The sequence below is a fragment of the Thermobia domestica genome, chromosome 4 (assembly GCF_964235325.1).
Source record: "Thermobia domestica chromosome 4, izTheDome1.hap1.1, whole genome shotgun sequence".
In the NCBI taxonomy this organism is placed as follows: domain Eukaryota; kingdom Metazoa; phylum Arthropoda; class Insecta; order Zygentoma; family Lepismatidae; genus Thermobia; species Thermobia domestica.
Window position 1 is genome coordinate 38,207,515 of NC_137457.1, and position 23,637 is coordinate 38,231,151.

Sequence of the window (23,637 nt, forward strand, 5' to 3'; positions counted from 1 at the left end):
CGTAGATGGATTAGATGGGATAACTTCGCTAATAACAAATACTTCTGTTGACCAATTAGGTGTATATTCTTTTACAAATAGTACTTTCGATTTACTTATACGAACATGATCGCCTAATTTGTATTTAGGTTTAACACTTATATTCTTTCTTATACACTATCCAATATTGTTCGCTTATTCTTCTTGTTAACTTCTATACGCTTTAAACCAATTGTTCTATGAGTTTGATTATTATACGCGCTAACTAGTGTTGGTAATATCTCTATCCATTTATAATTCCCTTGTGTTGTAAACTTCTTTCACATGTTTTGTTTAAATGTTCTATTGAATCTTTCAACAACAGAAGCTTTGTTACCACTATAGGTTGAGTAATGATTAATCTTATTTACCTCCATCAACTTCTTATATTCTTTATTGTAAAATTCTCTGCGTTGATCAGTTTGTAATTTGCTAGGTTTTCTAATTTTTAATATTGATTCGAACGCTTCTGTAACATTTTTACCATTTATTTTTAACAGGAACAGCAAACGCATATTTCGAAAAACACATCTATAATCGTTAGCAGATACTTATAGCCTTTATTTAATTTGGAAACACCTTTTAATACGCCGCTATCCATTTCTACAAGATCTGCTTGCCATAAGTCATCTATACCTTTAACAATAACATTTAACCTAGGATAATTCTATGTGGAAGGTCTGTGAATTTCTTCCATAATGTCTTCTCTAATACCTTTATCTTCTAGTCAATCTTTGTTTTTAACGAATTGAGCTTTAGTAACATTGCATACAGAACAAATACCTTTCCGAATATATTTTAAATTCTTAGTTTGTTCTATTCTAATGGTATTTTTCTTCGTATCTGTTGATTTCTTGCACTTAACACAATACATCCTGTTTATTATATAGAAAATTATTAAAGTTCTCTTTCTACGTACATAATAACAGATAGCAGATAGTAATTGTCCTTCTTCGAAAGCTGAATTTTTATCTGCTTGAAACGTTATTATATTACCATTTTTGACGTGTAAGGGAAAAGGTTCAACTAAAGTATCGTTCAAAAATATATGTAGATAGTATTTATCTAAACTTAATTCCATATGCATTATTTTCCCATTATAGAGAAACGTATAACCATTCGATAGATTAACTATTCTAAAGATTGGGTCTTTAACATTCTTAGTTCTCAATCGACATAAAAGATTTATAATTTCTTTCTTCATAATGAACATATTTGCTTCTTTGTTTGATTTTTGGAAATCTTCTTTTGTAACAAATTTATCTATATCATTCCTTCTAACAACATTCTCTAACTGCGATGACATTTCCGCTTTGTATTTATTGAATTCTGATATAGGAACCTTTGCACTAAACAAAAAAACATCTTTTGCATTTCTTCCATATATTCTTTCCAAAAAGCGTTAATATCATCTATCTTTATGAATGTGTTTTGTAATGACTTTAATACATCCTCAAATTTGTTTATATCACTTTCTAATTGACATTTTATTGGTTCAAGCTGATGAAAAGTTACTACATCTTGTTGGTCAATAGCATCAGCTACATTAACAAGTCTTTTCTTTTTAAAATCAACCCATGTTCTATTATTTGATGTAAAAACTTGATCTAGATCACTGGGGTTTTTGAGCTCTTCACTAATGGCATCATTCACCCTACTTTTAACATTACCAAAGATATCCATATTTATTATATACAAAATTTATATCTATTTAACAGCGAGAAGAACAGTTATACTAGCTCCACCAAAATCAATCAAATCACCATTCTCATCTCGAATTGAAACTTTGAAATTATTAAATTTGTTCTGATGTATTGGGAAAAATATCTTTTCTCTAGGCTCGTATATAATTGGCTCTCTAAATTCTGCATTTGTTCTAAACGTCGCAGTTAAATCGGTTTCGTTATGTGTTGTGTCATTATGTTTTAAAATCATACCTTCTGCTAAATCACAGTGAATATTTATAGTATTGAATGGGTGAAACTTTGGTACCTTATCTCCAACATGTTCCATGTTTATGGTCAAGTTTCTTTCGCTAAAACCTAATACAGTATTAATGGTTTCTAAGATTATGTCACAATGCTCGTTAAATATTTTAACTCTATTGTTCTTTCTACCCTCAGAAAACTTAATATTTTTATAAGCATCGGCGGAGTATGGAAGATTTAATTTAATATATTCTTCTAACTTTTTTAAATTATATTGACCAGGTTGAACTATAAATTGTTTTGTAAGATTGGTATAGTCAGGAAAGTTACTACAAAATGTTAATTTATTATTTCTTTCTGTAATGTTTGGAGTTAAGTACGTTGTATAAAATCCTGCAAGAGCTATTTCTGAGTTGTTTTCAAAATAAATAAGAAAATGGAGAATTGGGATATTAAAGTAAGGTTAACAGAAAAAGCCACAAAGAAATGAGGAACGGTGTGTTGTTACCTGATGATATAAGATGTATAATAGTTGGACCTAGTGGTTGTGGTAAAATAACGTTAATGATTGATAATTTTTTGTTAGCGTCTGAATGGTTAAAATATGCAAATGTATATAAATATTCAAAAAGCCTACATCAGCTTAAATACCAACGGCTAATACAACTTTTTCGAGATATGGAATGTAATATTGTAGATACAATAGCAGTAGTAAGAGAAAGCAACGAATAGATTATTCCATTAGATGAATTTGAGATTGATTCTGTGGTAGTGTTTGATGATTTCATTTTAGAACAACAAAACCACGTTAGAGAATATTTTACTCGAGGTCGTCATAAAGGTTTGAGCTGTTTCTATCTCGGACAAACATATTCTAAAGTACCAAAACAGCTAATAAGAAACAACTTAAATTTTCGTTGCATCTTTATGCAGGATAACACAAATTTAAAACACATATATGATGAATTTGTTCGATCAGATATGTCGTTTGAAAAATTACAATCTTTATGCAATAAGTGTTGGGAAAAAGAGCATGGTTTCTTAACAATAGATATGACTAGGAAAACGAATAATGGCAAATACAGAAATAAAATTAAAGACTTTTTAAAAATATAGGCTGGAACGAAATGTGATTGAACGTGTATGTTGCATTACGTTAGGTTACTTTTTTTTATTTTTTATATAATAAATAAGTCAGTTAGATGCTGCTGAAGATAAGAAATATATAAAGTTAAAAGAAGAACTTGTTAAAAGATTTAAGGAAATTAAACAAGCTAATCGAAGTAAATATGAAAAATACAAAGAACAAGATCAACATGTTATAGATGCAATTGAAGGCTTAGGACAAAATATATCAAAAGAAGCAGAAAAAAATAAAGATTTAATTCAAGGGTTAGTTCCAGTTGTAAATAAAAGCGCAAAAGTAGATTCAAGCTTATTAGTAACACCTCCTATGTATGAGAGTTCAATAAGTGAAGGCGATACATCTATAACAGAAGAAATCAATCAAATGAAAAATCAAATTAAGTATAAACTAGAAGGAATAGAATCTTTACCAACTATCCATTTTGGTAAGATTGCTTCGAGATATTATGCAACTAGAGATGATAAAAGTTTTGGAATTCAACCATAGGATGAAGATGGAAGAATCGTACATATGATACGGAAGTTAAAATTCATGGTGATGATTTAGTTATTAATAATCGGCATTACACAGGAACAGAAGGTTTATGGGAATTACTAACAAAACATAATCCAAAAAACTATAATGATGATGATCTAGAAAAATATACACAAATAGTTGTTGATTCTAATGTAGTATTTCATAACAATGATCCAAATACAAATACAAGAAAACAATGATCTATGAGAAGTGAAAAATACAAAGAAATTTTCAAACCTATTTGGGATGAATATATAAAACCAACAACAAGACCATCTCAACCAAGAAAGGAAACACCAAAATCTGGAGAAGGAATAAAATTATACACTGAATTAAATAAAGAATATATATGGATGGATGATGTGGGAAAATTAGTAACACCTCGGTAGAAACGGTAGAAGATGTCAAAAAGAATAAAGCAGAATTAGAACAAAAGAGACATAGCTTAGCAATGTGAGAGAAACAAGGTGGTAGTAGATAGGTTAATAGTTATAGATGGATAAGAAAAAGCTGGAAATTATAAATTTTACAATGTGAAAGTAGGCATAATAGATATGAATAATTCTAAAGTCGCACAAATTATTACTAATTATCCAAAGGGTATAGGTTTTTGATAAAGATATTTCAAAGTTTTGGAATAGTGAGAAGTATGGAAAAGGACTACTAAATGATTTGATTTATAAACTTCCATTCGAAATGCATATTCCAGCATTTTCGTAATGTGGTCCGGGAACTAAGCGAAACGAAAGGTTAGAAAGAGGTGATAAAGGTATTGACTCACAAGATGAAGCTTGTAGAGAACATGATATTTACTACAGAGATAATAAAGATACAGCTTCTAGACATATTGCAGACAAAGAATTAGAAAATAAAGCATGGGAAAGAACTTTTGCTAAAGATGCAAGCTTGATAACAGAACGATTACTAGCTTTGGGAACTGCTTTAGCAATGAATGCAAAAGTAAGGATTGGTTTAGGCTTATAAGTATTGTGTTTAATTTTTATGGATTGTATTTAAATACAATAAAATTTTATAATAAATATAAGTATGAAGTTCAGTAGTTTTACATTTACAATTCCTAACGAGGAACTTAAACAATTAAATATTGATCACATTCTAACCAAGAAACAACTAAACGATAAAGCCAAAAAGATGAAAGAAGGTACAAAAATGCATTTAACTCTTTCTATACCTCAAGTTAAGAAAATAACAAAGAAATAATAACAACAAATGATAATTAAGTTCACTATGGAGGTTTTATATTTACAATTCCAATCATTCTACCTTTAATAGGTACTCTCGGTTCTGCTACTGCTAGAACTGCTACTGTCGTCAAAACGGTAGAAGATGTCAAAAAGAATAAAGCAGAATTAGAACAAAAGAGACATAGCTTAGCAATGTAAGAGAAACAAGGTGGTAAGCTTTCAAAAAACGTAAAGCCTCGAAGAGTAAAGAAAAAGAAATGAAAGCCTTTAGTAATTTGGTTATAATTCATCTCGTTAAAAAGCTTAGGATAAGAAAACTTAGAGGTGTATTTATGAGTGATGCATTGCCTGAACAACCAAAGAAGAATGAGTGTGGTATTGTTAACTTTGATACATCTAAAAATATAGGAACACCTAGAATTTGTTATTGGAAAGAAGGAAATAAAAAGTATGTACTTGGTTATAATGTAGAGTACAGTAGCAATCGTATACAACATTTTAACGAGGTAATCTCTGGGCATTTATATACTGTAGTATTAAAAATGTTTACAGATGGATATAGTTTTTCAGAAATCATTAGTCAGGTGAATAGAAATAAGGATATTTGAAGAGTTATATTTAAGTTTGTTTTATGGGTTGAATTCATAAAACGATAACAATATTTTTTCTTTATAATAAATATGGATAAAATAGTCATATGAATTACAACCCTTTAAACCTAATCAAAAGCCAATCGAAAATTTAAATAAACAAACAGGTCTATTGAGTTTGATATAGATGTTAGGGATAGGTTCGTTCATCCTTATTATGCTGATATTTATATAACTTTCGAAATTAGACGTAGAGATGCTAATGGAGAATATACTGCTGGTCAAAATATTAGACTTGCTAATAACTTCTTCCCACATCTGTTTTCTTAAATACAAGTTAGTAAGCATGGACAGATATTGGACATTATAGATTATCCTGGTTTTCCTTCGACGGCTGTAAACACATATACAATTTCAAAACCAGAAGCAAATCATTATGATGAATGAAGATGGGAAGGAATTACATGGTGAAGAACAGATGATGAATTAGTATTTTCACTAAGACTTTTAGCAGGATTTTTGTTCTGATTATAAAGATATTATGTGGAAAGGAAAATTGAAATATACATTTAAAAGAAGTGGTTCTGATGATAGTGCATTTGCTATTTGGGAAACAAAAAAAAAACAGGATGGAACGTATGAGAATGATCAACCACATCCAGGTAAAGTTAATATTACAAATATGGAGTTGAGAATGCCTATTGTTAATTATGTACCTAACTATGCTACGTTGCTAAGAACTAACATGTTAAAAGAGGGTAAGATTGACATTTCCTTCAAAACATATCAATGTTTACAAAAATCAGTTACAGGTAAATGTTTGGAATTTGATCTAACCACACAATTTAACTCAAGTGAATTTGGTGTGCCTAATTTTGTAATTGCATTTTTCCAAACTGATAGGAATGATAATCAAGAAAGAGATTCAAGCTATTTTTATCATTGTAAAGTATAGAATATCCATTTTCGTAATTCTAGAAATGAGTCTTTTCCTTTAGAATCTTTGAACTTAGATTTTGAAAAGCATAAATATCTCAAAGCTTCCGAAATGTATACATTATGTAAGAGAGTTACAATTGGAAACACTGAGATGTGTTATTATACTAAAGAGTTTTTAGAAAATAGACCGATGTTTGTGATCAACACAAGCAAGCATAAATCAGTAGCTGTAAATGATAGAACCTATTTGAAATTAACTGTTAATTTTGAAAGGGATGTACCAGATAAAACGATTTGTTATGTTGTAATGATTGGCAAGAAAAACCTTGAATATGATGTTCAAAAAGAAAAAAATAATCGAGAAGATATAAATCAATTACATGTTTAGTTTTAGTATTTTTACGGTAATATCATAAAAACTTATATATAGACCAAGAAGATAAACAGATTGTGATCCAAACCGTAAACAACGAAGCGAATCGTTCCACTTGTGTTTAAGCTAGATGACTAGAATAATTTTTTAATAGGAACGAATTGTTCCACTTGTGTTTAAGCTAGAACGAATGATGGTTGTGTTTAAATGAAGCTAGAATGAATGATCGTTTAAGCTAGAATAATTTGTTTAATAGGAACGAATTGTTCCACTTGTGTTTATTTAATGAAATCGATAATTAAAAAATAATCATAAAAATGTATTTAATAAAATGAATATACCAGATAACATTCCACGAGAGAATCTAATTGCGTTAATTGAGGATACGATATTAACACTTCAAAATTTACTAGCGAAAAATAAGAGGAAATTTAAGAAGCTAAGATGTATTTATGTTACTCTTATTGCATTTTCGATACTATTTTCTGCTTCTACAGGGTTTATCAATATATTTATTATGTTACAGACTATTCAATCATTACAACAGGATTTGCATCAGCTTCTGCCGTTATCACTGGTTTATCAACACGATTTAATATAGCTTCGAAGAAACAGTATTATAAAAATATGGTTACTCAAATTCCTATGTTTAAGGATGAGCTTAATGTTATTAAAGTAATGAATGGAAAATTAACAGACGAACATATAAAATACATTGTAAATACATAAAATACATACAAAAATAAACAAATTTTTAAAAGTTTTATACAACAAATGAGAAATGGCCTCACAATTAAACAAGAAAAGCAATATTAACATTTTAAAGCTTGTTAAATTGCAAGATCTGGAAGAAGGAAAATCATACGAAATAATCTCATAGAAATTGATACATTAGAGAAAGGGTATTAGTAAATCTAAATGAGAAATATAAAACCTTTTTGCCACAGAGATATAATAAAGATAGTGATCAAGTTTTAAAAGAGATGAAAACTAAGAAACTGTTTATGAGGTATGATGGGATGGAGGATCTTTCTAATGTTTACAAAATACATCAACAGTTCTTTAAAAATAACTCTAAGAAGTAACAAAAATTATTAAAAAATTTTCTAAAGTAAAAAATGGAGTGGTTAGTATGGATCCCCAAAAGAAGTTTATACTTACTAATAATTTTAATGTAATTGTGAAGAATGTGCAAACCAAAGTCCAAGTAGTTTTTCGATATTAACGGATGTCTATTCAGCTTGAGTTATAATCAGTGGACAGAGTTTATAAAATCATTGTTTCTGATATAAAACGAGGTTAACAGAAGATTCCATGTGCTAAGTGTATAAGTGTTTCTATGGTTTCAAGCCTATAAAAGGTGAGATCTTTAGACATACACAGCGCTATGTTATTTGAGTTTTAAAGTTCAATACATAAATAAGAGATTTATTTGAGTTTTGTAATAACATTCTTAGAGTTATACTACCCGCAATACATTTATGAAATTGCAGATTTATTTCTCTGTTGATTGCCGTTTGAATTTTGAAAATCGGTTAATATTTGGCGAAGTTGTAACAATTCAAAATAGTATCCTGAGAGTTGTGCAACCTGCAATACACTCAGGACAGAGCAGATTTAATTTTCTATTGATTGCCGTTTGAATTTTGAAAATAGGTTAATAAACAACGGAGATATAACGATTTTTAAATAGCACCCTCAAATACGCCACTGATGACAGGGTTGGTTATCGTGCTCAAAAAATTATCATGTTTACCTTATTTGGTGGTAATTCATTGGTTCATTGGTAATTTCAAAGCTTTATTCGTAATTTTAACTATTTTGGAAAAACATGTTAAAAATAATTAGTTTCAAACCCTGTTTCTACTTAAGATATAGGATGATTGACTTTAGTTGACATCTGGTGGGGGTTTCTATAATCAGCTTCTCTTTCACGCACCTAAACCTAGCATTCGCAGTCAAAGTTGTCCGCTCAAAAACATTCTGCGCTAACAGTCGTGATTCTATTTTAAGCAGACGGATGCTCCGCCAAAGAAAAGTGGAGCAGATAAGTTTTTCTCAAGATGACAAGGCTCCGCTGAGATCGGAACGAGACCATTGTGTTTGCATTTTATATGTTATAACTAGATGGATCCCAAAGTTATACGTGCCACCGGGCGGAATATCGTGAGTTACAACATATTTTGTAATGTAAGAACTACAAAAAATTACCATGCAGAATAGTTTGAACCGTCATTTGTTCGGAAATGGTTGAGTAAGTGAAAAACTCTGCCAACACTTATCCTACCATTTTCAACGAGGAACATTTTGTGGTTAGAAAAAAATGCTCCAGGGTCCCCCGCGGGGTCCAACTCAAAATTTTCAAATGGCAAGGGGGGTTAAGTGGCACATCATTTGAAATCTGTTGTAAAATGAAGGAAAATTCAGCAAGTCTCGACTCTCTACAACAACCGTGTGCAAAAGGGCGACGGGTCAAAGTGTAAACAAAAACTTAATTGGAAAGTCCATGACTACCTCTATAAATCGGAAACGGTAAGACAAATGTGGAAACAGGAAAGAAAGCGTGGCATTATTTTCAAAGCACAACGTGAAAATGTCTTGTTCCAGAGTCCCCACATGGTCCCAGGTGGAGTCCAACTAAAAAGTTTCAAATGGCAAGAGAGGTAGGACATCGTTTGAAAGCTCTTGTTAAGTAAAAGAAGATGGAGCAAGTCTCGACTTTCTACGACAACCCTGTGCAAAATTGCGGCGGGTCAAAATATAAGCAAAAGCATAATTGAAAATCTATGGCCACCTTGAATCCAAGAGACAGCTTAAAACCTATATCGAAAGGATAGGCATACCAAACTGCTGAAGCTAGGAAAACCAAATTTGGCATGAATGTTGATCAGTGGATGACGAAAAGATGCGAAATGTTCAAAAACGAAACGTCTTGAGTTCAAAATGCCGTAGTATGTATTGAACGCATGTCCAGCTCAAACCACTGGTGTTGGAGGTAATCCAATATGGCTGCTCGCGTGAAAAATGAGTTTGTATATAAATATGTTATTTCTTGGAATACTGTAATTAAACCAACAAAGTTTGGCGCAACTCGAAGTACTGATATGACTTACACATGGTTTGGTACTACTCGCCAATCTTGCAAATGCTTTTTTTTGTATATTTGGTATTGCTTGGAGTATGGCGATCAAACCAACGAATGACATACAAATGTAACCGCCACGAATACGCAGTTACGAATTACAATGGAGCCACCCACCTACTGGTGCAGCAAGTCATGCATGAACTACGTATGACAAAATTAGAGGAAGTCAGAGTTGTGTGTTCATCTCAAATTAGTTATATTAAAGTAAATGATGGCGAGGGAACCAAACAAAACATATATATGTTGTTACCGAATGAAATTATAGTTGAGGTGAATCGAAATTCAATTGTTATTTAATCTTCCTATTGTTTCTAAATATATAATAGAGAAAAATAGAAATTTGTACTGTTATGAACGACATAAGTTTTAACCGGCCATCTTGGATTCGAGGTGGCAATAGTTTATCAAATAAGCTTTTGATTACTTTTTGACCCGCCGCAATTTTGGACAGAGTTGTCGTAGAGAGTAGAGACTTGATCCATCTACTTTCATTTAACAAGATCTTGCAAACGATGAGCTACTTAACCCCTCTTGCCATTTGAAACTTTTTAGTTGGACCCCACCTGGGACCATGTGGGGACCTTGGGACAAGACGTTTTATCTTAAATTGTTGTACTTTGAAAATAATGCCACACTTCCTTTCCTATTTTCACATTTCTCACCGTTTCCGATTTATAGGGGTGACCATTGACTTTTCAATTAAGTTTTTGTTTACAATTTGACCCTTCGCCATTTTGCACAGGGTTGTCGTAGAGAGTCGAGACTAGCTGCATCTTCTTTCATTTTGCAACAGCTTTCAAACGATGTGCTACTTAATCCCTCTTGTCATTTGAAAATTTTGAGTTGGACCCCATGTGGGACCCTGCGAGGATCCTGGGCAAACTTTTTTATCCGAAAAAGTGTGTTCTTGAAAATGACGGGATACATATTATCCGAGTTTTCTATTTACCCAACCGTTTCCGAACAAATGATTCGGTCAAAATATTCTGCCAGCTTTGTAGTTCTTACATTACAAAATATGTTGTAACTCACGATATTCCGCTCGGTGGCACCCATAACTTTGAGATCCATCTAGTTATAACATACCAAATGAAAACACATTTGTCTCGTTCGGATCTCAGCGGAGCCACTGCGTGACCCTTCCTTGTGAGCAGGAAGAGAAGCATGAGATGTATTTGGCAGAAGTACAAGAGCTGCTAGAAAGAAATAAAACATATTGCATCTGCTGTAAGACTCTAGGCGTTATGTGAGTCATGCATATAAAAGAAACATTGATACAGCGCCATCTCACGGCTGCTACCTAGAAGCTATATTGAACAAAGAGGCTAATTTATATATGTATGTTGGTGTGAGGAGAAGGAAAAAGAAGCTGGATTGTTAATCACGCTTCAAAAAAGAAAGAAAGAGAATGATAATAAATCTCATGTACACGTATGTTATTGCTTTTCTCTCAAATGACACTTGCTTGTAAACTGAATGCATGTGTGTGCGTATGTGGCGAGAGTGTATATATATCTGTTTGTAACAGCGAGTCAGAAAACTTAACTTTAACTTCTCATCATTCAGCCATCTATGGACCGATTTCGATCAAGCAAAAACTATCTGTTCAATCATAGAAAGCGCTATAAGTTATAAGTTATAGATGTAAGCTTTTATAATTTTAAATGTCATAAAAGCCTATTCAATCTCACTTTAGCATTGTTGTTATGGCAATACTTTGGGCTATGTATAGTTAGTTAGACCCTTATGTAAAATGCTTTGTGCTTTCCTCTATGTTGGTCAAAACATATTGGGAGGGGAAAAGTTGTCTGCAGAACATACATACATACCCTACCAGTGGCAATTTTTAAAGTGGTTCTTGTTCATTAACAATTAACATCTTGGACTGTTGAGGCCGCAGTGGCTCAGGGGTAGAGCGTTTGCGTCTGGAACATGGGATCCTTGGTTCGATCCCAGTTCACACCAAGTGAAATTTGTGGTGGACAAACAACGTGTGCGTGTTTTTTGGGGTGTGTTCCCGTTTGCTCTCACTTTCTTTATTCCACCATTTCGTTCACTTCTACGATCATCACTGTCTGTCTCCTTAAGCCAAGCCGGCATGGCCGTTGGACTTAAAGATTTCATTGCACTTGCATTTCTTCCTCGCAATGTTTATTTTTCAGGCATCATATTAGCGAAAAACCTCATTTTAAAAAGATTCAATAAAAAACTCACTTTTCAACGTAAATAAATGTAGAGGTAAGTAGTCAAAGTAATACTAATTAGTCCTTCTTTGCAAACTGATAAAAGTGGCCCCGCGTAGCGTATTTACTAACATTCTGGTCTTTGGTGCGAGCAATCCCAGGTTTGACTTCCACTGAAGACCAGGGCTAAAAGTGAGGGAAGCGCGGGGGGACCACTTCCAGAAAATATATGTTTCGTCCCCCCAATTTCTAGAAAAATTACAAGGGCAAAGATAGACACGGGGTACGGCATGACGTCACGCGTCCCCCTATATATTACATTGTCAGATCCATTTTTACCCCTGGTGAAGATACTAGTTTGAAAAGGTGTATCAACTTTACAGGCTAGCCATCCTAAGTAAAGTATTCTTCGGTTTCCCTCATTCACACCAGGCAAATCCGGGATGGTATCTAACATACACGTCCCAGGCTACTTTCTTCCTGCTCCCCTTTCCCGGATAGTGTGCTCGCGGACGTACGTCATTCGTGATGGGCTTAACGCAATAGATGCCGGTAATACCCAGAAATCTATAAATGAATAAAATGAAGTGATAAGAATGTTTGTGTTACGCTATAAGATTTTTGATACAATGTAAATCTGTGTAATTACGTCTCATACAAAATCCCACGGTTATCCCATGTGAATGAATGGAATATAAGCAGTGGCGGATCTAGCGCGGGGCCGGGGCCTAAACCCCACAGTTTTTGATCGACAAAAATAATTTAAGCTATTATTTATATAGTTTGAAAATTTATAATAAACTAATGATACACCTATCGTAGTCTGGGTTCCGGTTCCTCCCCCCAACTTTTTGCTTTCTAGTTCCGCCACTGAATGGAGGAATGAAGAAAACGGGAGAAAACGGGAGAACCTTGAGAAAAGTCACGCACATAATTTTTGTCCATATGCCTCATATAATTTCGTCCTGAGTGTAGCTTAGAAATTGGCATGAATATCAATCGCGCAACAGTTAGTACCAAAATTGAGTGCAAGATTCTATACTTATATTATAGCGCTCATGAAGCATGTAGATGATAAGCAGCTCTGATGAATTACAGTTGACCGATGTGATTTGAAACAGGTTGAGAAATACGCAATTTTGAACAAACGATTTGTAGCGGCGTGCATGATTAAATCAAAACGTACTTGAAGTTGCTCCCCCCACCTGTCCCAAATTCATCAAACGTTGAACACCGTTAGTGCATCGTTAATCCACTAAGAATTAACGTTAGTGCCATCGGCGTTTACGAGATTTTGAGGATTTTTGTTGGGGGACCAACTTCATATGAAGTTAGCCCCCAACCCATCTTTATGCAGACAGATTTTCACAAAACTTAGCGCATCGTTAGTGCACTTAAACACACTAAGCACTACCGCTAGTGCTACCATATTTTGGGATTTATTCAAGAATTTCTGTGGGGAGTCCAACTTCAGAAATATCAAGTTTCATACAAATTGATGTATAAATATGGGGTTAACGGCAGTCGTTAGTGCTCTTAAATGCACTAAGCACTGGCGATAGTGCTACCATTTTTTGAATTTATTCAGGATTTTTGGTGAGAAGGCCAACTTCAGAAATATAAAATTCTATACAAATTGACGTAGAAACATGCGGTTACTGCAATCGATAGTGCATCGTTAGTGCACTTAAAAGACCTAAACACTGCCGTTAGTGCTACCATATTTTGGGATATATTTAAGACTTTTGGTGGGGGTCAACCTCAGAAATATCGACGTCCATACAAACTGTTAGTGCTTTCTAGAAGCACTAACGATGCACTAAGGAATGGCACTAATTTTTGGTGGGGGCCAACTTCAGAAATATCAAATTGTATCGAAATTGACGTACAAACATTCGGTTAACGGCAATCGTTAGTGCATTTAAATGCACGAAGCACTAACGTTAGCATTACCATATGTTGGGATATATTTAGGATTTTTGGTGGGGGTCAACTTCAGAAATATCGAAGTCTATACAAACTGTTAGTGCTTTCTAGAAGCACTAACGATGCACTAACTAATGACACTAATTTTTTGTTACTTCTTGAAGTTGGGGCAAGTTCACCTTGCTCACCAAAGATATTTTACTTGTAGCACCTACACTAATGAAGTACTAACGTTAGTGGTTAGTTCACTAAGAAACACTAACAATGCTGTAACAATTGCACTAGAAGATATCATTAGTGCTTTTGAATTTGACGGAAATTTGATGCAATGAAAAATTTCCCATAAGTTTATTATATGAGTTTCGTGACATGTAATTGGCCATAACTACACTAATAGTGAAGTACTAACAGAACTGTTAGTGTTTTCTAGAAGCACTAACAATGCACTAACGAATGGCAATGTTTTTAGTTAGTGCTTGAAGTGGGGGCGCCAAGTTCACCCTGGCCGCGAAAGGTAATTGTAGCATCTATACTAATGAAGCACTGACTTTTGGTGTAGATGCACTAAGAAGCACTAACAATTTACTAACGATTGCTTTAGTGCTTTTGAATTTGGCGGAAATTTGATTCAATAAAATTGTCATAAATTTCTTATGTGAGTCTCGTGATATGTAATTGGCCATAACTACACTAATAGTGATGCAGTAACAAAATTGTTAATGTTCTATAGAAGCACTAACGAATGGCACTATTTTTCCGTTAGTGCTCTCAGAAATTCTTTACTTGTAACACCTACATTAATGAAGCACTAACGTTACGTGTCTGTGCTCAAAGAAGCAATTACGATGCACTAACAATTGCACTAAGAGAGTTAATTAGTGCTTTTGAATGTGATGGGAATTTGATGCAATGAATATTTTCCCATATATTTCTTATGGGAGTTTCGTGACTTATAATTGGCCATATCTACACTAAAAGTAAAGCACTTACGAAACTACTTGTATCTTCTAGAAGTACTAACAATGCACTAACGAATAACACTAATTTTTTCGTTAGTGCTTGTAGTGGGGGCTAGGTTCACGCTATTTCCCAAAGTTTTCTTTACTTGTAATATTAGTGCTTCCTAGTGCACCAACACCAATGTTTAGTGCTTGATTAGTGTAGGTGCTACAAGTAAAGCACCTTTGCGGGCCTGCGTGAACTTGCTTCCCAGTTCAAGCACTAACGAAAAATAAGTCCATTCGTTAATGTATCGTTAGCGCTTCTATAAAACCTCATAGTTCCGTTAATGCTTAACGATTGATGTTGATATGGCCAATTGTATACCACGAAAATCCAAAAAAAATTCATGGGGAGTTTTTCATTGCGTCAAATTTCCGCCAAAATCAAACGCACTGATGACCTCTTCTACTGAAATCGTTAGTGCTTCTTAGTGCACTTACACCTAGCGTTAGAGCTTCATTAATGTAGTTGCTACAAGTAAAAAAACATTTGGAAACCTTCATGGACTTGGTGTCTCCACTTCAACCAATAACAAAAAAAATATAGCCGTTCGTTAGTGCATCGTTTGTGCTTCTAGAAAACACTATTATTCTCGTTATTGCTTCACTATTAGTGTAGTTATAGCCAGTTACATGTCAGGAAACTGACATAAGAAATTTAAGGAGAGTTTCTCACTGTGTCAAATTTCTGCCAAATTAAAATGCACTAATGGTCTCTTCTAGTGCAATCGTTAGTGCATCATTAGTGTTTCTTCGTGCACCAGCCCTAACATTAGTGCATTATTAGTGCAGGTGCTACAACTAAAATATCTTTGGTGGTCAGTGTTAATTTGCGCCTACTTCAAACACTAACAAAGTGATTAGTGCATTCGTTGGTGCTTCTAGAAAGTACTGACAGTTTGTAAGAAATTTGATATTTCTGAAGTTGGGCTCCACCAAAAATTTTAAATAAATCCCAAAATGTAGTAGCACTAACGTTAGTGCTTAGTGCATTTAAGTGCACTGAGGATGCACTAACAATTGCAGTTATCCCCATGTTTCTGCCTCTATTTGTATAGAATTTGATATTTCTGAAGTTGCCCACCTCACCGAAAATCTTGAATAAATCCCAAAATATTGTAGAACTAACGTTACTGCTTAGTGCGTTTAAGTGCACTAAAGACTGCCGTTAATCGCATGTTTCTACGTCAATTTGTATAGAATATATTTCTAAAGTTGGCCGCCCACCAAAAATCTAGAATAAATCCCAAAATATAGTAGCACTAACGTCAGTGTTTAGTGTTTTTAAGTGCACTAACGATGCACTAACGATTACCGTTAACTGCATGTTTCTACGTCAATTTGTATGAAATTTGATATTTCTGAAGTTGGCACCCCCACCGAAAATCTTGAATAAATCCCAAAATATGGTAGTACTAACGGTAGTGCTTAGTGTGTTTAAGTGCACTAAGAATGCGCTAAGTTTTGTGAAAATCTGTCTACATAAAGATGGGTGGAGAGGCTAACTTCACATGAAGTTGCCCCCCACCAAAAATCTTCAATGGCTCGTAAACGCTGAAAGCACTAACAATGCACTAACGGTCTGCAAGTTTGGTGTATTTTGGGAGAGGTGGGGAGCTAACTTCAGGCACATCAAATCAAATAGGTCTGAGCACAGGAGTGGCGAAGCAGTATTGCCCCTTTAACGCGGGAAGCTAAAAAAAGCATGCCTTTATGAAACCGCAATTTACTCATAATATTACGCAATTGCTGGTTTAATAAATTTATGTTTCGTTAGTTTATTTTTATTATTGGGATAGTTATTTCATAGTTGCCAACGTATGAGATATTACATAGAATATTTTTTATGATAAACGTGTCTTATTTTACATTAAGAAAATACATGCAACCTTTCATGAAAATCCGATAATTTCTAGGGCAAATATGGCTAAACGATCTATATCTGCGTATTGTTGTATGTTAAAAAAAAAGTCAAACAAATGTTATAATTGTTCAAGTGTTGGTAACACTGATAAATTGGTAACTATGCCATCTAGTGACTGTTTTGAACGTGAAATTCTGTAGATACGGTTTACGTCAGAATTCAGGGAAAATTGAAACTGGTCGGACCTTTTGACCAAGTGTTGTTAAAGTTATAAAAATGGTGTATAATATTCATCCGTTGATAATTAATTATTGTGATTTCTGGAAATAACATAGTGTTAAACATCTAAAATTGGGTGAGTTTGTTCCATAATTTTGCTATTTGGAGTTAATTATATCTTTAGAATCTGTAATTGACCGTTATTCTATTAATTTTACAACCGTAACCCGAAGGTTAAATTGCTTAACAACTAGTAAATTCAGCTTTTGTCTAAGAATTTAAATATATATATATTTCAAAAATTCGATATTTCATGAGCCAAAAAATAATATTAGAAATTGTTATAAATATTAATTCTAGAAATTTCATGAATTATAGTTTGAGCTTTTGGGGTAGTTGACTACTGGAATCATTATTGAATGTTACATTTTTTGAAAGTTGTTGTTCCTGTTCCTTGTTCAAGTCGAAAATAATAATTATTTACATTAAATTCATAATCTTGTTATTCAACCTAATTGATTATAGATATTTGAACACTCGTTACTATTTTTGGTACGTGGAATTGAGAAGTTGAAATTAACTAATTTAATCCCGTCTATGCAGATTAATAGCGTATATTAAAAGTTGAGTGCTTATACATGCTTATATACTTATTTAAACGATTTAATGCTGATTACTCTCTACTACAATTTTTGGGGGTGGCGTATTGTGACCCTGACCAGTGACGATGCGATATTACTGTTTCGATTCTTTATCCTTTCTATAAAACGCACGTTACACATGATTTTCCCTGAATTCTCTCCTGCCAAAAAGTTGCATTTGTTGAAAATTAAAATTTTGTCTATGGTTGTAGTTATTTATTTGATATGTTTGAAATTGTGAATGGTAGGATAATCTAAGTAGGGAGTATCAGTGTGGAACTACGACTCACCATATTAGATTTATAGGTTTTGACTAGAAATATTACTAATCAAAAGCGATTCATTTTGGCATAAAGTTGTTTGTTATAACTTATTATATTATCTAAATTGTAAGAATGCAGGTTAACCGAGATTATCCGATTAGGCAGCAATTACATTTAAATTCTTTCCCAAATGGCGATGGAGGGATAGTGGAACCTTATAATCCCCTTGATTGGGATTTATCATTTCTTGAAAATAGAGGAAATGTTTCCATAAATGCTACCTTACATAGCACAAACCCATTTTTATCTTCGACTTCGTATCAAGAAATACGAAGAGAAAGACATTCGTCCTTGACTGATAATGCCAATAGATTACGTGTCGTTGATAACCATTTGGTTGGTCAAGGTCAGTTACCTGTGCAAACAGGTGTTCAGGGCGAATACTCAAACCCGTTCCTCGATACTCACGAAGAAAAAGAAAGCAAAGGTGCTTTTGTTCCACCAGCTGGTTGTGCTGGATTAACTTTACGTACAAGTCTTTCAAAGGTGACTCAGTCAGCTGCAAATGTTAGCTTTTTAGAAGCAATAAAAAGTATTCCACAGTGTGATGGTTCACGTTATGAAGAATTATTTAAATTTTTGAAGGCAATATATTATATTAAATCCACTGAGTTATATCCCGACGAGGCCTTATATTTTTCTGCTCTATCTCGGACTTCGGGTAAGTTGCATTCGAAGTTGATAAGTGAGTTTACAACAACAAACGATTGGTTGGTTGTTTGTGTTCATATACTTAATGACATGGTTTCGGTGCTGGGTAAACGAGAATTACGAAATAAGTTTATTGATCGGCTACAATATCCTAATGAAAGTGCTTCTGAATATATTAGGGAAATACGCCTTTGTTATGAGTTGCTGGAGGGTAAATGTGCAATGGATAATATAGCTATTCTTCGGCAAGTTTATTATGGTTTAAATCCGCAACTTAGGTACGATCTTTTTCGTGAAAAAGAACCGGAAAGTTGGCAAACATTATTGAGTGCAGTAAATCAATATGAACTTTACAAAAACGATTTGTTGGTTTATAAAGGACTGACATCCACTTCGAGTGTTAAAGAAAAGAGGCAGTTACAGTGCTATGTTTGTGGCGGTGCGCATTCTTATAAATACTGTAATGTAAGGCGGAAAGTTGATGTGAAAACAAACATGGGTGTGAGTGATCGGTATCGCTCCACTACTCGTAATGTACATTCCTCGAATCAATCCCGGCCTGCTAATAGTGAGCTGGTGGGTGAAGTTGGTTATGTAAATAGTGGTCGTGGGGAAGGAACTTCTACTATAAACTGTTCTACCAGAATAAAAACTTCAAAAAAGGGGCAATTTATGTCTGAGCATAACACGGAAAAACAACGTAATATGATATGTATGGGGCGCACGAAGGTGAAATCCCGGTGTGATTCAAGTGTTGAGGAATTTATGAAACCTTCAAGTTCTGAAATTAATAAACAGTATCCAGATACCACTTTACGTCAGAAACATATCGTTGCTGTTTTTGTTCAGGCTTTTGTTATGGGACAAAAATATTACGGTGGTTTAGATAGCTGCAGTACTATTTCAATGGTAAATAAAGAGCAATTTGAACGTTGGAACTCATGCATAACAAAACCTATAACTGTGAAAAGTGAAACTTTTACTGGTGTTGGTGTGGATAATAAAACTTTGACATTAAATTCATATGTGGTGTTACCTATAACTTTCCGTAGAAGGGTCTATAATTTGAAGTTTTTTCTTGTGCCTAATTTGAGTCCAGTTTTTATTGTGGGCATAAGGGAACTTAAGCAAATTCAGGCAAACTTGGATTTGATTGCGAACAAACTGTGGTTGAAATTAGAAGGACAATTTGCACCTTTAACTTATTCGCCGGTAGATTCAATGAGAGATGATGCTGGTGATTGTTTTGGTTTTTCCAGCCAATTTCCGAAGGGGTCCTTGTCCAGATGGTTTATTGGAGAAACAACATCCAATGTGAGTGGCCCAATGAGTAGCAGAGTTGCCAACTGTACGGAAGGAAAAGTACCAAATTCTTTATTGCAGAGCGGTCTTGGGGAGAATAGCTGTACAAATCCTCTGATGGTAGATCCAGTATTATTGGAACAAGACAATACATTGCAAGGGTATGTAGATGAACTTGTTAATAATTATTCTGACGTGTTTTGTAAGAAAATAGGGAAGGTGAAAGGTGTTGAATATCAAATACGTGTTGATAATGAAACACCAATTAGGAAAAAGGCGTATCCATTAAGTAAACAAGATCAGAAGCATATGGATATTATTCTAGATGAATTGTTAAAAGAGGGCGTGATTGAAAAATCAGATAGTGAATGGTGTTTTCCAAGTTTTTTGGTTAATAATAAATCGGGGGACAAAAGACTAATAGTTAATTATCAGGATTTAAATTCCCGGTTGTATTTAAATCCTCAATACACTCTTAGGATGGAGGATATATTAGCTGAGATATCTAAAGGTAAAATAAGATCAAATCTTGATGTCCGGAGGGCGTATCTACAAATTCCTCTCACTGAAAGTTCTAGCAAATACACTGCTTTCATGACTCATAGGGGGCTGTTTCAGTGGCGTGTTTTGCCATTTGGTTTGGCAGCAGGTTCCCATATGTTATCAAAAATTATGACAGAAATATTGTATCCAATAAAACACCTAGGAATTGAGTGGTTCTTCGATGATATAATAATTTTTCAAGATACTATAGATGAACATAAGCGTGTATTAGAATTGGTATTGCAGAAATTCAGAGAAGCAGGGATAACGTTATCTTTAAGTAAGTCAACCTTATTTCAGACTAAGGTATCGTACCTTGGATATGTTATTGATGGAAATGATTTGTATTTAGATCCCTCTAGACTTGAAATTATTAAGAATTTGCCTCCCCCCAAAAATCGAAGAGGTTTGTTAGCTTTAACAGCGTTTTTGCAATATTATTCCAAATTTATTCCACATTTTCAGGAAATTCTGGAACCCATTAACCGATTAAGGTCAGCAAAAGTTGAATTTATATGGGGTCCTGAGCAGCAAGCAGCACTTGATAAATTAAAAGATTTATTCGAGACTCATATTGTATTATGTTTACCTAATTTAAATGGTAAGTTTGTAATTAGTTCGGATGCATCAACAAAATCCTTAGGGGGATGTCTCGAAGAATATGATAGTAATGGGGTGTTACGGCCTATTGCTTATTTTAGTCGAAAACTTCGTCCTTATGATTTAAATAAGCCTATATATTTATTGGAATTAATGGCCTTGGTTGAATGTATGGAACGTTTTAAAACATATTTACATAATAAATTCGAGGTACGAGTTGATCACCAAGGATTAGCATATGCCATACGAAATTTAAAGAAAGTAAAGAACTATGGAAGCTTATTATATCGGCTGTTAGGGTTTGATTTTGAAGTCAAACATGTACCTAGTGTGTTAAACACGCCTTCAGATTTTATTTCCAGGGTCCATGACACGCAGATGTTCGAGTCAGTTGATTTAGAACCTACTTGGAAAGATGAGGTAACAAATATGTGTAAAATTAACTTGTGGTTAATGCCATTTGCGTCTCAGGCTGTGTTTACACACCAAAGAAGGGATGAAGAGTTGATGAAAATAATTGAACAATTAGAAAATAATGTAAACGTAGATGGATATAAATTGGTAAAAGGGATATTATGTAAAAAGACAAAAGCTATTAAAAATCCCTTTAAGATTTGTATTCCTAAGAGTTTGATAACATCTATAATTGATTATTATCATAATAATATATTACCGGGTGCTCATGCTGGAACGCAAAAAAGTATTTCTAAAATCTGTGCAAGATACACGTGGAATGGAATAATTAGGGACATTAGGGATTATGTTTCACGGTGCAAGGAATGCCAAATAAATAAAAGTACTAATAGACAGCCTATGGGACAACTCATTTCTCAATATGAGAGAATTCCGAACGCCCTATGGTATTTTGATGTATGTGGGCCACTATGTGAATCAAAATCTGGCAAATACTGTCTCATTGTTGTAGATTCTTGTACTAAATTTATGTGGTTAGAGCCTTTTAGAACTTTAAATGCTAAAACGGTACGAGATAAGCTGTATAAAATTATGTGCCGATTCGGATTTCCCCATTCGGTTTCCCATGATAATTCAAGTCTCTTTGTTTCATCTTTATTTAAAGATTTTCTGTACGGACAAGGAATTAGGAATATTTGTATATCTCCGTACCACGCTGCTTCGAACGCATCGGAGCGTTATTTGCGTGTTTTGAAGGATTGTCTAAAAATTTATTTTCGGAATAAACAAACTAAGTGGGATCAGGGTATCCATGAAATTGAATTTTCTATAAACTCAGCAGAACATACTGAATCAAAATGTTCACCAATGGAGCTAGTGTATAATTATAATGTATGTGATCCCCTAGATGTGAAATGGGAAATTGATAACTATGAAATCAGACAAAAGGACAAAAATTTATGGGTAACAGCTTTAGAGAATTTGGAAAAAGCGTGGCACCGTAAGAAGAGAGAATATGACAGGAAAAGATCTCCTGTGACATATCAAGTTAATGATAAGGTTTTAATAAAGTCCCAATTTAAATCTAGTTTAGCAGATAAGGTGACTAAATCATTATGTCCTAGGTGGCTTGGCCCATTCCAGATTTTGAGATTACTTACAAAAAATACATTACAAGTTAGATCAATTGAGAATCCTAATGATGTAAGAAAAGTACACGTTTCAATGACAAAAATTTATCGTGAACCTAGATTAACTGTTAATAATTAAGATCAAACCAACTGTAATTTCGGTTCTTGGATGAACTGTTTCTAGTCAAAATCTTAAATTAAGTAAATTAAATTAAAGATAGAATTACACAAATAAACAACTTGGTCAGCATATATTTTAAATATTGTATGAATGTGATGTTAATATATTTTTTGTATTCCAGGCCTGGAATGAATGTCGTGTGACTGTCCTTTACACTTTGTACTTCGTGTATTCAATTTGGAATGTAACCTGTTTGGTGTACGCAAGTTTTGTTATCCTGGTAAATTATTCATTTTGATGTTCTGAAACTACCCGAGCTGATGTAATGTAAGTCATTGTTTTCATTTCTAATATAAAATTCTGTTACTACTTCAGGAAATTAATAATTATAATTATATTGAAGGTCTCCTATAAATGGAAATTATTTAAAATTGGAAATATTAATTGTGGAAATCAGTATTTCGATCATCATTGGAATTGTTATTATAAATTATTTTCGATTATTTACTCATGACCTTATATTACTAATACACGGATATGCTAGGTCGGGCGAGTCAGATGGATGCATGCTAACTGAATGAGATTTTGGGGGATTTTTTTTTTGCTTTTAGTTTTTACTTTTATTTGGTGGTGCATGAGAGAATGAGTCAGGTATTAGTAGTTGGTGGTGGAGTAGGTGTTGATATTCTAACCAAATTGACACAAGACCGCTATAATCAAAATAATTTATAAAATAAAAGTACTACTTTTATTTTATGGGGGCCTCTCGATGTTGTTGTATGTTAAAAAAAAAGTCAAACAAATGTTATAATTGTTCAAGTGTTGGTAACACTGATAAATTGGTAACTATGCCATCTA

At 33.6% G+C, this 23,637-nt stretch overlaps 2 protein-coding genes across 3 annotated transcripts in view; one reads left to right on the plus strand and one right to left on the minus strand.

Moving 5' to 3' along the window:
* Positions 1-23,637, minus strand: part of LOC145683295 (brachyurin-like) — a 787,572-nt gene that overhangs the window by 185,620 nt on the left and 578,315 nt on the right. The window lies entirely within an intron of this gene.
* Positions 17,545-23,184, plus strand: LOC145683821 (uncharacterized). The gene is made up of 2 exons (XM_081755416.1): positions 17,545-20,132; positions 22,961-23,184. The coding sequence occupies exons 1-2, from the start codon at positions 18,091-18,093 to the stop codon at positions 22,980-22,982; spliced, it is 2,064 nt and encodes a 687-aa protein (XP_081611542.1). The 5' UTR covers positions 17,545-18,090; the 3' UTR covers positions 22,983-23,184.

Bases quoted from the DNA above. Each gene is read 5' to 3' on its own strand.
- LOC145683821 (XM_081755416.1), top strand. From the start codon at position 18,091: ATGCAGGTTAACCGAGATTATCCGATTAGGCAGCAATTACATTTAAAT. The intron at 20,133-22,960 runs GTATGTAGATGA...TTTGTATTCCAG, and splicing joins CAAGACAATACATTGCAAGG to GCCTGGAATGAATGTCGTGT.